At 42.0% G+C, this 16508-nt stretch overlaps 1 protein-coding gene and 1 pseudogene across 4 annotated transcripts in view; one reads left to right on the top strand and one right to left on the bottom strand.

Annotated features, from left to right (window-relative positions):
* OSBPL9 (oxysterol binding protein like 9) overlaps positions 1-16508 on the top strand; it is a 164047-nt gene that overhangs the window by 21861 nt on the left and 125678 nt on the right. For all 4 annotated transcript variants that reach the window (XM_027537274.1, XM_027537273.1, XM_027537276.1 and 1 more), the window contains exon 2: positions 6139-6189. In XM_027537274.1, coding sequence (XP_027393075.1) covers positions 6139-6189 — 51 coding nt within the window. The remainder of the gene's footprint in view (positions 1-6138; positions 6190-16508) is intronic.
* Positions 8930-15072, bottom strand: LOC113889893 (annotated as a pseudogene).

The raw sequence follows: 16508 nt of genomic DNA, 5'->3' as shown, positions 1-16508 counted from the left end.
TGTTTGTGGATTTCCCAAATTTCCTTCTGTTATTGAGCATGCCTTTTAATCTGTTTTGGTCAAAGAACATATTTTGTTTTATTTATGTTCTTTTAAATTTATTGAGGCTTGTTTTATGGCTTTAACGTATGTCAGTCCCAGAGGTTCCCTGGTGGCTCAGATGGTAGAGAATCTGCCTGCAATGCAGGAGACCTGGGTCTGATCCCTGGGTTGGGAAGATCCCCTGGAGAAGGGAATGGCTGCCTACTCCAGTATTTACTCTCTCTCTCTCTCTTTTTTTTTTTTTTTAACATTTTATTTTATTTTCCTGTAATCCAGTATTCTTACTTGGAGAATTCCATGGACAGAGGAACCTGGCCCGGGCCACAGCCCATGAGGTCACAAAGAGTTGGACACAACTGAGTGACTAACACTTTTACTTTTCATGATCAGTCTTGGATAATGTTCGATTACATTTGCAAATAACTTCTTTTCAAGAAGTTTCTTTTGAAAGGCACAAAAGAAACATTGCACATTGCTTCTGTTCACAGCCCACTGGCCTATACCTATATACAGCATATAGCTAGCTGCAAGAGGCTTGAAATGTAATAGTTAGCAGGGGAGCCACGTGTTCAGTTAACATTTGGGGTTCAGTTCAGTTGCTCAGTCATGTTTGACTCTGCAACCTCATGGACTGCGGCATGCCAGAGTTCCCTGTCCATCACCAACTCCTGAAGCTTGCTCAAATTCACGTCCATTGAGCTTGCTCAAATTCATGATGCCATCCAACTATCTCATCCTCCGTCGTCCCCTTCTCCTCCTGCCTTCAGTCTTTCCCAGCTTCAGAGTCTTTTCTAAGGAGTCAGTTCTTTGCATCAGGTGGCCAAAGTATTGGAGTTTCAGCTTCAGCATCAGTCCTTCCAATGAGTATTGAGGACTGATTTCCATTAGGATTAATTGGTTTGGTCTCCTTACAGTACAAGGGACTCTCAAGAGACTTCTCTAACACCACAATTCAAAAGCATCCATTCTTCGGTGCTCAGATTTCTTTATGGTCCAACTCTCACATCCATACATGACTACTGGAAAAACCAAAACTTTAACTAGACAGATCTTTGTCGGCAAAGTAATGTCTCTGCTTTTTAATATGCTGTCTAGGTTAATCATAGCTTTTCTTCCAAGGAGAAAGCATCTTTTAATTTCATGGCTGCAGTCACCATCTGCAGTGATTTTGAAGCCCCCCAAAATAAAGTCTCTCACTGTTGCCATTGTTTCCCCATCTATTTGCCATGAAGTGATGAGACCAGATGCCATGATCTTAGTTTTCTGAATGTTGAGCTTTAAGCCAACTTTTTCACTCTCCTCTTTCACTTTCATCAAGTGGCTCTTTAGTTCTTCACTTTGTGCCATAAGGGTGGTGTCATCTGCATATCTGAGGTTATTGATATTTCTCCCAGCAATCTTGATTCCAGCTTGTGCTTCGTCCACCCTGGCTTTTTGCATGATGTACTCTCCATGTAAGTTAAAATTTGGGGTGGAGGATGTTAATACTGAAAGGAAGAAGAGGAGAATGGATTTTGGGGGATAGGCATGTGATAGGCAGCATTAGATTGTATTTGTGGTAATTTACTTTGAAATTTTAATACAAATTGTAATCTGAATCAATAGCTTGGGGTTATCATAAGGATTAATATAAATTATTTCTTTGGGGGTGCTGAGTCTTAGTGTGGAATGTGGGGTCATTGATCTCTGTTGAGGCATGTGGGATCTTTCAGATGCAGCATGTGGGATCTAGTTTCCTGACCAGGAATTGAACCCAGGCCCCCTGCATTGGGAGTCCAGAGTCTTAGTCACTGGGCCACCAGCAAAGTCAAAAAAGTGATTTTTGATTGTATGGCTTGTTATATCAGAATCCACTGCCCTTGCATTAGTAAGATATAAGAAACCAGCAAATCCAGCCACCAAATCCAACAATCTTTGTTAGTCCTGGAGCCTCTTAGAAGTAGAACACATCACCCCTGTATCTTTCTGCTTCATGGGGGATTCTGTTTTCTTAAATCGCTGAAAAGATTTTAGTGTCTGTTTTCTGAGTACCTCTCAAGGTGCTGAGCCTTGTGGCTTGGAGGCATGTTTGTGCTAACTTGCTAAAAAATACTTTTGTTACTAAGTTTGAGAACATTGTTAGCATAGCACCCGGTAGGAAGATCACCAGAGTTGGGGTTATGTTTGTTGGCTCTACCTTTCTCTCATCAGTACTTGTATTTGTAAAAAAAACCCAAAGAGACAATAAGAGCATCAAAAACAAAAACAGTGCCCCCTGCCAAACTTCCAAAACAAAACCCCCTGCTCTTCAGTGAATAGCATTTGCAGGTTTGCTTCAGATCAGAGGATAGCTGGAGATCACTTGCAGCTAGAACCTTCTGCCTCTCCCCTCTCCTTCTCTCAGCGTGTATGCTTTACTTATTGCTTCCTTCATGTAGAGGGCACAAGACCTGTGGCAACTGTTCCTTAAGCTTCAAGAACATATAGGAAGGAACTCTTCTCTCAACGCCAGTAGAAAAACTCCTGTGAAAGGAGTCCATCCTGCCTTGTCCCTGAGGTCATAGGTCCTGTGATTGGCCAGCTTGATCAGATAACCACCCCTCAGCACTCACTGTGCCTAGGGGGACTTAGTCATACCAGCTTCTTTTTGGCTACACATTGGAGTTGAGTGGCAAGAAAATGAGGGAGAGGGCTCTGTGTCATTGTGGAGAAGGAGCAGGATTCAAGGGTATCAGCACAGATATGATGTGGGAGAATGATTGGCAGGGCAGCCATTCCAAACTGTGTCGGCCGTATCAAACTGCTATATTTTACACATGTAATTTAATTGGGTAATTTACTTGATCTCCCTGATGTCACCTTCATTTATGTGGATAACTCTTACCAATGCAAGGTCTTGTGAGGTTTACTGTGTATAAAGTGCATAGCACATGGAGGTCATCAATGAGTGAGAGTCTGCTGCTACTGTTGATGCTGCTACTGCTTTTGCTGTATCGTTAATGTCACCATCATCCCTTTTCCCCAAGTTCTCATATTTAACTTCTGTTTTTCTATAACACACCCTTGAGAATGTTCATAAACCTTTAGCTCTCCATTAACTATTGAAGTTTAATTTCCTTAACTACTCACTGTTTCTTTCAGATCCCCCCAGGACCTGGTCCCCACATCTCCTTTTCAGCTTCATCTCTCCACCTCTCTCCACCTCCCTCTTCACACTCTGTGCTTGGGCTATAAGTCTGCACTTCTGTGAAGACCTCATGTGTGAAGTTTTCCATACCTGTTCCTTTGCTGATGTTGTTACCTTGCTTGGAATACCTCTTTTGCCTACCTTCTCTCTCTAGAATTCTGTTTGTTTGTTTTTTTTAAAGTCCCAGGTTAAAGCTTGAGACCTGATCCCTTCTCTGTTGCTTTCCCTAATCTTTTTCAATGGCAGGGAGCATTCTGTAGTTCACAGTACTTTGTGCCTGTATGCACATAATTTATTTTTGCTCCTTTTAATTTAATTTATTTTTACAATTGTTTATGTGCTAGTCTTTTTTTTTTTTTACATTTAAAAATAGTCCAGGCCAATTATTTTATAGGATGTCCCACAGTCTGAATTTGTCTGATTGTTTCCTAGTTCTGTTTGTTGTAATTATTTATTACCCCGTCTTGCCCTTTTTTTATCTACTATAATCTGATTTTTAAAAATGGAAGAGAATCAAGGATGTTTGTTACCTTGTTTGAGTTGCATTCTAACTCTCATTGGGTATTTTCAAACCTAATTATTATTTTTGTGTTTTGCCGTGACACTTTTGGAGAGAAGATAAATATAGGGTACAGTAAAAGGGCTATTAAATGCTTAGGGAATGTTTTTGTCAACTGTGTTTTTGCCAGCTATTTTGTTAGTAAAGAACTCATTTTTAACCCTGTTTATTTATTTATTTATTTTTAAGTTTTAAAATTCTGAAATATTTTTTTCCTTCATTTTTTTAAATTTAATTTAATTTTATTTTTAAACTTTACAATATTATATTGGTTTTGCTAAATATCGAAATGAATCCGCCACAGGTATACATGTGTTCCCCATCCTGAACCCTCCTCCCTCCTCCCTCCCCATACCATCCCTCTGGGTCGTCCCAGTACACCAGCCCCAAGCATCCAATATCGTGCATTGAACTGGACTGGCGACTCGTTCATACATGATATTATACATGTTTCAATGCCATTCTCCCAAATCTTCCCACCCTCTCCCTCTCCCACAGAGTCCATAAGGCTGTTCTATACATCAGTGTCTTTTGCTGTCTCATATACAGGGTCATTTTTAACACTGTTTAATGTTGAGAATTTTTAATAAAATGTATGAATCATGGTTATACTTGCAAGAAGACTCTCTACAGTATTTCAGTAATTTCTGAACATGAATTTCTATAGCTCACTACTGTGCTTTTTTGTTTCATTTTTTTTAGTTTTGAAGAAAGTTTGCTTTGATTTATTGTAATGTTGTTACACTGATAAGCTTACAGTCAGTGAAAGCAATGGCATAGATGTGTTAACAGCATGTTGCAGTGAGAAGGATAAGCAGATCTTTGTGTGTAGGCAGGCAAATCTCTCTGAGAAATGATTAAATTTACTTTTTCAGCTTTATTGAGGTATAATTGACATGTAACATTATTTAAGGTGTACAATGTGATGATTTGGTATACATATATATTGTGAAGTGATTACTACAGTAAGATTGAACAACACAACCACTATCACCTCTTATAGCTACCTTTTGTTTTGTAGTGAGAACTTTTAAGAGCTACTCATTTAGCCATTTTCAAATATTCAATATGTATTATTGACTATAGTCATTATGCTGTACATGAAATCCTCAAGGTATAGTTATCTTATGGCTGGAAGTTTGCCTGTGGCTCAGTACAATGGATGTAGGGCATCTGTGGTTTAAAGTGGGACAGTTTTCTTCAAAAACGTAACTCTATGATATTGACTTGTTTTACTTCTTTGTCACATAGTGGAAAAAAATACCAGTTGTTGAGGTATTAAATATTTTTAAAGCTTTAGTTGTTTGAGGTTTTACTTTATTTTTTACACATGACTAAGTTAATTCTAGGAATATTTAGTGGATGTCAACATGGGGCTTATTGTTCAGAACATAGTCTTTGCTTAGCTCAGTCTAGCATCAGAAACAAAGGATAAAAATGTTTTATCAGTAAATATTTTTTGAGCACCTACTCTGTGCCAGACACTGTTCTGAAGCATAAGTCAGTTACAGTTTCTACCCCCTAAGGAATTTGCAGCCTTGTGGGTGAGTCAAACAAGTAACCAGCCACTATAGCACAAGGTGCCAGGGTCGGGAAACATACAAGAGACTCTAGGAGTCCAGGGGTGGGAATTCTAATTAGAGGTAGGACACTTGATGAGTGATAATCCAAGGCAGAAAATCAGAGTCAAGGATATTCTAAACTGAGAAACATTGGATGAGAAATCTCAGAGGCAAAAAAAAAAAAAAATGTGACCCATCTAGGGAGTTGCAGAGACAAAGTTAAAGCAGTTTTTCTCAAGATGTGTGCTCTGTTTGCTTGAGTCAGAATCATCTGGGAGTGATTCTTAAACCCACAGATGCAGGTGACTCTCAAACTCACTGAAATATGAGAAACATATTTTAGTTGAAAGTTAAAGGATATGAAGGAAAAATGAAAATATAGTGTAATATATGCCATGTTTAAGGTACACATAAAATTCTGTGATTAGCTTTATTTGTATAAACTACTTCCTGGTGTCTCAGAATCTGCCTGCAGTGCGGGAGACCTGGGTTTGATCCCTGGGTTGGGAAGATCCTCGGGAGGAGGGCATGGCAGCCCACTCCAGTATTCTTGCCTGGAGGAACGTGGACAGAGGAACCTGGTTGGCTACAGTGCATGGGGTTGCAGAGTGGGACATGACTGAGTGACCAGGCACAGCACGAAACATTTTAAATTTGCTAATTCCTGTCTTTAAGTGATGGCTGGGTAGAGTGGGACAGGGATGGGGAAAAGGGAGGAATATTACTATAAAATGTATCTCTTTACCCCTAGATGATTCTAAAAAGTCTGTTTATCTTTTATTCATCTAATGTTTTTGTTTTTCTTTTAGTCCAAGGACAAAATGATGAGAGGCTCTCGCAGAGGATGTGTTAGACTCAGAGTGAGTATTTATTCATTTTTACGAAAACCAATTTTGACAGAAAGAAAACTATTTTGACAGATTCATGGGAATCTAAATTTAGTTTAGCTCCCTTACTTAATTGGTGGGGCAGACAAGTTTAAGGCTCAGAGGAAAAACGACTTCTCCAGGGTAACTCCAGAACCAGGGCTAGAGTTCAGTTCTTTTGGCCCATTAATTTAATGTTGTATCCATGACTTGATGCGCCTACTGATTTTTTAAATCTGTTTTGTATCCAGGGACAGGGGCTGGAAATTAAATAAGTTGTAGTGTTGGCAATAGAGTAAGCAGTAGGAAAAAACTCTGAGAAATCCCCACTTTCAGCTGCTTAATTCTTTCTGTTCAACACTATTTAATAATGGATGTTGCAGCAGTTATGTCCCTTAGAAATATAATGTGAGCAAGATATATAATTTAAAATTTTTGTTGTGTCACATTGAAAAAGCAGGTGAAATTAATTTTAATGATATATTTTGTTTATGCCAGTATATCCAGAATATTATTTGAACATGCAATCAATAAAAAAATTATTGCGATACTTTACATTCCTTTTTTTCATACTACATCTTTGGAATCCACTATGTCTTTTGTACTTATGGCACATCGTGGTTCAAATCAGCTGCATTTCAGGTGCCCTATAGCCTCATGTGACTCAGGGCTACCTATTGGACAGTACAGGCCTATAGCTTCAAACTGTTTTTTATTTCCTGTTCAGTTTCCGCCATTGTCTGAATAGCTAAAGACAAGGAGGAATGCAGGGTTGAGGATATAGTTTCTAGTACTCAACTGTATCTAAAGAAGGGCCTCTGTCGTAAGTATTAATAGGTAAATGAGCTTCTAGTGGCATTTTCTTCTTTTGGATTCCTGTTGCTTTCTTTCTGCCATCTTTTTTTCTGTACCCTTTTGAAGATGTAAATGTATTTCATAAATATATGATTGCCTTTATTAGCAGTAGGTTATTGGTAGAAATGGGAGATAACTCTGAGAAAGAAATCAAATTCTAATGGAAAAATTTTGACACTGAGATAGGAGTTAAGTATGGTGAATTTGCAGGATGGAAATGAGACAGGCTTGTTTTGAACAGATGGTGTATATATGACAGCATAAAGATTTTTGAAAATTCAGCTTATTGTGCTCTTGGCTATTTTCCCCCTTTCCTTTGGTTTTTGCTTTTGCCTTCTTGGTTTAATTGCTTTTCTAAGCACTTGTTATTGACCTCAGTCACCGCTCAGTCTGGTATTAACTGCTTTCTTGGCTTGAGATAGACTCAGTCAGTAGTGAGACTTTGGCAGAGCTGTAGTGAGACAGCTCTTCAGTTGAATTCAATCTGGATTGTTACATTTAATGCACATTTTTTTTCTTTTAAATATAGCTTAATTATTTATTAAACCTCGTGACTACCTTGTAGGTTAAGAAGTAGGATTTGGCCCAGTTACTGTGGAAGCCTGTCTGTGTGTCCCATTCAAATTGCATCTGCCTCCCTGTCTCCTAAAGTAACCACTCTGTTTTATAGGAACCACTTCTTAGATTTGCCTTCCTAAATTCTACATTTTATCTTGCCCATTTAAAAAATTTGATATCTTTTGTTTGCAATTTATCTGTTGAAGACTCCAGACCCTTTGACCTGGAGGAGTTTTCCATAGTGTAGGTTTTATGGATTGTGTACTGGTGCAGTTCAGCATGTTCCTGTCTCTGCTTTTCCTGCGTATTGGCAGCTGATCCAGAGACTGAGTCAGACTTAGGTTTGATCCCTTTGGCAAGACTTTAGGCTGTGTTGTGTTCTTTTATTAGGAGGCAGTGTCTGGTTTTTACTCTTCATTGGTATTAGCAACTTTGTTTTTGGCTGCAGGATGTCAATTTCCTAACCAGGGATTAAATTTGGGTCACGACACTGAAAGTTGCTGAGTCCTAACCACTGGACCATCAGGGAACTCCCAAATATTACCAACTGTTGATGCAGTACCTAGATCCATTTGCAAAATTATATTTTATCATTTTGTTTAAATTTTTATCAGAAATAATCATATAAGGAAACATTTCATCAGTTATTTGGTTACCCAGTGCTACAATTCAAATAGGATAAATAAATGCTTGATTATTTCCTTTTACTTACTGAGTGTTCATAATAATGGACTTAAAACAACACTCTATATATATATATATAAATGTCTGTATATACCCAAAAGAATTGAAAGCACAGCCTTGAGTGGATATTTGTATACATAGGTGCTGTTTGCAAAAGCAGCAGCACCTATTGTGAGCAACTATTGTTACTCACAATAGTCTAGACATGGAAGCAGCCCTAGTGTCCATTTGATGGATGAATGGCTAAACAAATGTGAAATATCCATAACAATGCAATAGTGTTTAGTCTTAAAAAGAAAGGAAATTCTGACACATGCTACAACATGGATAAACTTTAAGGGCATTTGCTACATGAATTAAGTCAGTCACAAAATGACAAATACTGTTTGATTCTACTTATATGAGGTACCTAGAGTTGTCAAATTCATGGAAACAGAAAATAGAATGGTGGCTTCCAGGGGTTGAAGCTAGGAGGATTAGAGATTTCTTGTTTAATGGATACAGAGTTCCAGTTTGAGAAGATGAAAAAGTTCTGGAAATGGACGGTTAGGATGGTTGTACAACAATGTAAATGTTCTTAAAAATATAAAAATGGTAAATTTTATGTTATGTGTACTTTACCACAATTAAAAAAAACCATTTTTTTAATCTACAGTTTTTTAATCTACAGTTCTATAGATCAAACACCTTGGAAAGGTTCTCTCCTTGTTGAAATCATGTTAGCCAAGCCGGGCTCTCATCTGGAGGCTCTGAGGGACTACAAGGGGAGAGTCTGCTTCCAGGTTCATTCAGGTTGTTGGAAGAATTCATTTCTTTGTGATGAAAGGACCAAGGTCCTCATTTTCTTGCCAGCTGTCAGCTTGAGATCTGTGCTTAACTTCTAGAGGCTATGCATACTCCTTGTCCTGTGGCCCCTCCATCTTCAAGTCTGCATGGTGCATGGAATTCTTTTAGTGCTTTAAGCCTCTCTGACTTCTCCTTTCTGTTACCAGCTGCAGAAAACACTCTGCTTTTAAAAAGTCTTATATTATTAGAATAGGTTATACCCACCAGATAATCTCCCTTTTGCCATGTAATCACTTCAGTGATTACTCTTCCTATAACATAATCCCTACAGTAACTTCTCATCATATTTGCAGTTTCCACTCACATTCAAAGGGAAAGAGAGAAAACAGGGACGGGGTCATTGGGCAGGGTGGTATTTTAGAATTCTACCACACAGCATGACCGAGAAGAGCTTGCTGTACCTGTGTCTGAATCTTATTTTTGCTCTTTGCTTTGTTGACTGGAAGAGGGAAGCAATCAGTAATTCTCCAGACCTTAGGTTTTCTCTTCTTTTAAGTGGGGATTATAATATCCTTGCAGAATTTTGTGAGGATTACTCACTTAATTAGGCTTTTAATTAGTTGTGTGTGTGTGTGCTGGTGTGTATGTGTGTTTTAATAGGCTTTGTGTTATTTTCAAGAAGCTGAACTACCATTTGGCTTTCTATTTAGGAAACATCTGGAGAGTTTGTTTGCAATATAGATTTCCAAGTTCCACTCTAGTGATATACTGTTTTAGAACTGGGTCTGGAACCTTTTATTTTTAAACAGTTTCTCCAGGTGATTGTTTTGTACAGCCAAGTTTGGGACCACTGGTGTGGTAGAATCAGAGAGACCTGGAGCTGAATATCATTTAGCTACACCCCTTACTGACTCTGTGCCTTTGAGCAAATTTCTTAACTTCTATGAAGATAACGTCTAACTTGTAAGATTGTGAGGTTTAGCACTTACGTATGTACAGAGTTTGGCACATTGTACACATGCAGTGATAACTGCTGTGAACGATGATGGTAGTGGTGGTGGTGATGATGCACCTATCATCGAGATTCCAGAGGAACGTGACAAGCTCTCACGGATCTCTTCCTGCCTATTCATCCATCCTATCCTATGTTCTAACCACACCACACTTTGTTTCTTCAACCTTGTATCATATATTTTTCTATGTCAGGAGTATTCTGTGCCCTTATCTGGTGAGCTCATCCTTTTTTTTTTTTTTTTTAAAGTTTAATAGTACAATCATGAGGCAGGACAGGACAGTTCACAGGCAGCTTCCCAAAGACAGGCCAGGTCTTCTCCCCAGGCCAGTGCACTGCCCCACAGAGCACCCAGGCAGATGGGCAGGGAGGCCCACCCTCAGTCCAGCTTCTCCAACACAGAGAGCACGTACACTCGGCTAAGCTCGCTGCCAGAGTTGTAAGCAATGGTAGTGTTGTTTAGCAACAGGATCTGGCAGGCCAGCTGGGCCTCAGTCTTCTTCCCCAGGTAGACTGACTGTATAACAGGTCCCCATGGTTTAGATCTATCCGTAAAGCAAGCACAGCCTGGCCGCTGGTCATCAGCAGGTTGTCTGAAATGACACTCAAGCTTGCACCACAACCCAGGTCTTGCTGAGTGGAGTAGAGCTTGATGCCTGTGCTGCAGTCCCAGATCCTGATGAGGTCATCTAGACCACGGCTGGTGGCGCAGGGGGTGGTATAGGGGAGGGAGGTGACATCTCCACGGTGAGTGAACGTGTGGCTGACCTGGCTGCCAGTCAACACGTCCCACAGGTGCATGGCCCCATCTTACCTTGCACTGACTAGCACTGTGGTCTGGTCAGTGTACACAGTTGTGATGGCCTCTGAGTGGCTTTGCAGAGTGAAGAGGCAGCCTGAGTCCTCCAGACCAATCACCCTCAGTGTGTGGCCCTGGCTCCCAGTCACACAGTGCCTGGCCTCTGCCTCCAGGCTGTGATGGGCTTCTGGTGTGCACAGGGCACTGTGGGTCAGTGCTGCTGTGTCCCTGCTGCTGTACGTGGGGAATTTGGGGGACTGCCCTGCCTTGGGGCCCCTCGGAACTGCAGGAAGCTGAGGGCAGGTGTGAGTCTCCAAGGAGAAGTCAAGGAAACTATTGAGCCAGGCAGCCAGTCCTTTTGTCTCCGTGTTGCCGGAGGAGACCTCCTTGCTGCTGCAGTGCAGAGTGCCCTCGATGGCCTCCCACACCTCCAGCCGACCATTGCTGCACCCACCATGATGGGATTGCCCTGAGCTCCAGGCTCCACATAGAGCCGTCTGTGCTGGGGGACCAGATGAGGAAAGGGAAGCTCTGAGAGGAGTGCCTCCCTCATCCTCAGGGCCCTGGGGCAGGGTGGGTGCAGGGCTGGTGTGTGGACAGGAGCCATTCCGAATCTCTTCCTAGTACACTGGCTGCACCAGGCGGCTGACATCATTGCCTGGGGAGTCCTGAGCAGCCCACCCAGTGCTAGGACTCAGGCTGAGTTAGCTCTGGGAGCTGCACCTATGCTGAGAAGTTGGTGTTGATCAAACAGGTGAGGTCTGACAGATCCCCAAAGAAGGGAGGCAGTGGAGGGCCCTGTGATGGTGCCGTAATGGAGGACTGTCCCCGGGCCACTCTGGCCACCCTTCCTGCTATCTGACAGCCGTTCCCAGCTCTCTTGAGCCTCCAACACATTGCCAACACCACTGTCATGGTGCTGCCTGCCTGGGCGCCAGATGCTGGTGAGGTCATTTCCGATGTGTGCATCCCATACACACATGTGGCCTGCCAAGCAACAGCTCACCAGGAGCATCCCATTGCTGGCCAGAGACTCGATGTTCATGAGGTGCCCATGCAGCACCAGGGACACGATCTCCGTCTCAGGTGGCCTGTAGCTGTAGTCCCTGCAGGCCAGCACCCCATACCATGGGTTTGCCAGGGTCGTGCACCAGGCTACTTATAGTTACTCGGGCAGAGCATGCGGTACAGGCAGAGCAGCAGCAGCACAATGATGCCTGAGGCCTTGCTGAGCCCCACCACCTTGTACAGGGTGATGTCTCTGTGTGCATGCACCATGTCTGGCTCCTGAGGCTGGCCTCCCAGAGCCCATTCTGCCCAGACCATAGTGGAAGCCAGGGGTTGTGGGTATCCTGAGGGTGCCACCCCTCCAGAGGCCTCCCTTAGGTTTGGGGCGGGGGATGACAGGCAGCAGGTTGACGTACCTCTGGGCCAGTGTGATGATGTAGTAGCTGAAGAGTGTTGGCTAGTGGCCGAAGGACAGTTTCCTCCAATGTTCCTCATCCTCAGGCCCCCAGGTTACTCTGGGGCTGGGCTGTCTTGGACACCCTCAGATGGACCATTGGGCCTGGGCAGCTCCCCTGGCCATGTCTGGTTCTTGGGTGACTTAGAGGTGTCAGGTGGGAAGATGGAGAAGGTGGGATCTGGGTAGTTGGAGGGCACCACATCACTAGGTACAGGCAGGGGAGCCAGGGTGCTCTCACCCAGAGAACCCTGTTCTGTCACCTGGGCAGCTAGGTCTTTGTACACCAGGATACCAGTCACAACAGTGCCGGCTGTGGTAGGTGCTGTGTTAGGCGGGTTCAGGCCAGGAAGCAGACTGCATGCAGCCTCTTGGGGAACTGCAGGTTTTGGAAGGAGAATGGTTGCAGCATGATGGTGTAGGGTGTGGACAACTGCCGCTCAAGGCGTGTTGGCCATGCCACTGGCTTAGCAGGGGGCAGTCAAGCCTCAGGGGGCAGCCACTTGTTCATATCTGCCAGCTTTGTCCAGCAAATGTCAATGAACAGTGCTGAAAAACAGCGTTTGAAGGAAGAAGTCAGACACCGGCCCACAATGGCAAAGCAATAAAAACTCCTGAGTGGCAGGCATGAGGGTGAAGTAGCCAACGAGGATGATGCCCAGCTCTGTGACCATGGTTTTCATGATGGACCAGCTCTCTCTGCTTAGGCCTTGGGCAATGCACAGCTTCCTCTTGAGATCCACTGGGGTGGAGACCACTGACTTGGTGAGCACCAACACATTCTGTAGCCCAGTGATCACCACAAGGTAGGGGAAAACCTCACCACTGTTGAGGGTGGGCATCAGGCCAGAGAGTGTGCAGAGCCCCACAGATGTGAGCAGTGATCCTAGTACTGTGACCATGGTGGGCAGAGCCAGCCCCCGTTTGGACTTGGCTCTGTGTATCTTGCACGTGAAGGAGAGGTAGGCCTGATGTAGGTAGGCACAGGACGATGAGCTCAGCAATGCCAGTCTCCTCCTTGAAGTGCACGTGGACCAGGCTCTCTGCCCAGTTGGGACTGGGGAGCAGGAGCATCAGGGAGGCCCGCAGACTGCCCAGAAACTTGAATGGTAGTGCTGGAAGACCAGGATGATGGTGCACGAGACCACTCTCTTCCTGGTGTAGAGGCTATACTCACGGAACAGCCCATGGTTGTAGCAGGTCTGAGATGCCTCTCATGCAGCCTTTCAGTCAGGGTCATCCTCAGCCAAAGTCACCTTGCTTCCTTCCTGGGAAGTGACCATGGATCCGCCTGGCACACACTGGACAGCCCTGACAGTGGACACTGTCTGCACACACGAGCCTGAAGCAAGTTCTCGAAGTAGTATCCCACCGTATGTGGCAGATGGTAGGCAGGACATAGTGACCAAGCTCATCTTTTAAGAGACTTTTCAAATGGTGATTCTTCATGAAGCATTCCTGACCCACACCCTTCTAACAGATTTGATCCTCTTCTGTTTGTGACTTAAAACCATGAAAGGACTTTTACATGATATTACATGTTAAGTAGTCTGTTTTCTCTGCCCACTAGTGAGTTCACACCTAGTGTCACAAATGCATGGTACATTGTAAGTAGGTACTCAAAAAATACTTCTTGTTGATTTCATGTAATTATAAAAATAAGGAATACATTTTAGGGAATTTACCTTTACTATAGTTTATAGACAAAAGAAGTGAAACACAGTGGCATGGATGTGTTTTTTTAAAAAGAAAAGAAAAAAGCACAACACCCACGTGGTTTTAGGCCACATGAAAGAATAGGGAAAGGAACCAGTAGTTACTGAGGAAGCTCTGGATCAGTCACTGTGTTGCCAGATTTTCATTGATATCCCCATGATAATCCTCTCGGGTCAGTGGTGGTATTTTGTTTTACAAATGAGAAGATGGAGACTCACAACTTTTAGTAGCTTACCAAAGTCACATAGTTAGTAAATGGTGAATCTGGGGTTGAACTTGGGTCTGTATCATTCCAAAGCCCTGTTCAGCCCTTAATGTTACCAGGCTCCTGTTCTTCTTGACTACAAGAGTCAATAATGCAGATGCTCCAAGATGATGCCCAGAAGTGAAAAACTAGTGGAGGAAGATGGAAGTTTGGAAAACCATTTCCTTCCCATCTTTCTTTGACTGTGTTAATGTTAGAGTGTGGCCACTAGATGGTGCCCTTGCCTTGATGGAGAAGTACAATAGTCGAGTCCTGGGGTCTGATTTTTTTTTTTCCCCCTTCTGGGACTCAACCACAAGCAAAGCATTAATATTTCCAGGTAACATGAAAAGTGGAGAAGTGTTAGTATTAAAGAGGCAGTGTGGGGATAGAGACAAGAACAGGTAAAAAATGAAATTGAATTCAAATCCAGATTTGTCACTTACTAGCTTTGTGACTTCAGGGAACTCATTTATTCAGTTCTGAGTCCTATTTCCTTTACCTCTGGAATGGCCTTGTGTCATTTACTCATGTAATTATGAATATCACATTAACTGATACATTAGAAAGTATCCAAACAACGTTTGGGACTTCAGTTCTTAATGAATGATAGTTACTATTGTTACTAATTACTATTGGTGAGATGAATATCAGATTCTGAGGAATTCTGCAGGGCCTTAGGAATAACCAAAGTAATCACTAAATGTATTGTGACTTTTTTTTTTTTGGTATTGTGACTTTTTGAAAACTGTTAATCCATATGTGACTTTTTTTTTTTTTTTTTTTACCAATCCAGTGAAACTGAGTACTTCATTTATTTATTGTGCTTATCATCAGAGTTGATTGATTCCCTGAGGAAGGAGTCTCATATTCTCTTAGTCCATCACAAGAGAGTACAGCACTGTCCTGTGATGGGTTAAAAGTTTTAGCACTAATTTCTTTCAGTGCCTTATTTGAGTGATTCTACATTATTTTTGCATACATTAACATCTCTGGCATTGGAATGCATTTTATTATCACTGATATCTTAGCATGGATACAATTAGATAGATTAATGTATCCGGAGAAGGCAATGGCACCCCACTCCAGTACTCTTGCCTGGAAAGTCCCATGGACGGAGGAGCCTGGTGGCTGCTGTCTGTGGGGTAGCTGAGTCGGACACGACTGAGCGACTTCACTTTCACTTTTCACTTTCATGCATTGGAGAAGGAAATGGCAACCCACTCCAGTGTTCTTGCCTGGAGAATCCCAGGAACGGGGGAACCTGATGGGCTGCGGTCTATGGGGTTGCGCAGAGTCGGACATGACTGAAGCGATTTAGCAGCAGCAGCAGCAGCAGATTAATGTATAACCCGTAAGAGTGTCCTTCTCCCCTGTCCTCTTAGATCTACATCCTGTCTGCATCATCCTGTCAGTTGTTTTCTCATTTCATTATGAAAAATTACTCTATTGATTTATGTCCTTTTTTGTTAATTCACTAGCTTTTTTGCAGGCATCATCTCTTCTCTGTGAATTTGACATTAAGAATCTCTCTCTGACTTTCTTGTACAAGATGTCCATCTATTTAATCATCTTGTACAAGATGTACATCTATTTAATCTCTTGTGATTAGTACATAGATGTCATTAATGCTATTTTCCGAATGTTTATCATATTTTATGGCTATAAATTTAAAAATAAGGTGATGAAAAAGGATGTTCCGGGAAAATAGCAAAAGAAAGCTAGGAAATAGTATTATTAATAGTATCAGAAATAATAGACTTTAAGGCTTGCCTGGATTGATTTCAGGAAGTAAATCTAAGTTTGATTCTAGGAATTATATAACCTTAATCTTCAGCTTTTAAATTAAAATTCCTGGGAATCTAATAATGAACTATTGGTGGTAAAATAAATAAATAATAGACTTTAAGAAAATGATTAGAACTGTATGGGAAAAGAGGGTACTCAAAACTCAGTGTCATATACATAACATTCTTTGACAATGGTAGAATAAATTAGAAACTCCTTAACAAAACAGTAGCCACGTGCCACCTCACATGGATACTTCTAAATAATTCATTGGTGAAGGTTGAAATTATAATGGAAATTATGAAATATTTAAACCTGAGTGACAATGAAGGGACCACATGTTAAAGCTGCATCTAAGGCAGTCTGATTTATAACCTTAAATGAATATATTATAAAATAGAGATTGAAA

The sequence above is a fragment of the Bos indicus x Bos taurus genome, chromosome 3 (genome assembly GCF_003369695.1).
Source record: "Bos indicus x Bos taurus breed Angus x Brahman F1 hybrid chromosome 3, Bos_hybrid_MaternalHap_v2.0, whole genome shotgun sequence".
Classification (NCBI taxonomy): domain Eukaryota; kingdom Metazoa; phylum Chordata; class Mammalia; order Artiodactyla; family Bovidae; genus Bos; species Bos indicus x Bos taurus.
Note: the sequence above shows the minus strand (reverse complement) of the source record. Positions and strands in the feature narration are given on the sequence as shown.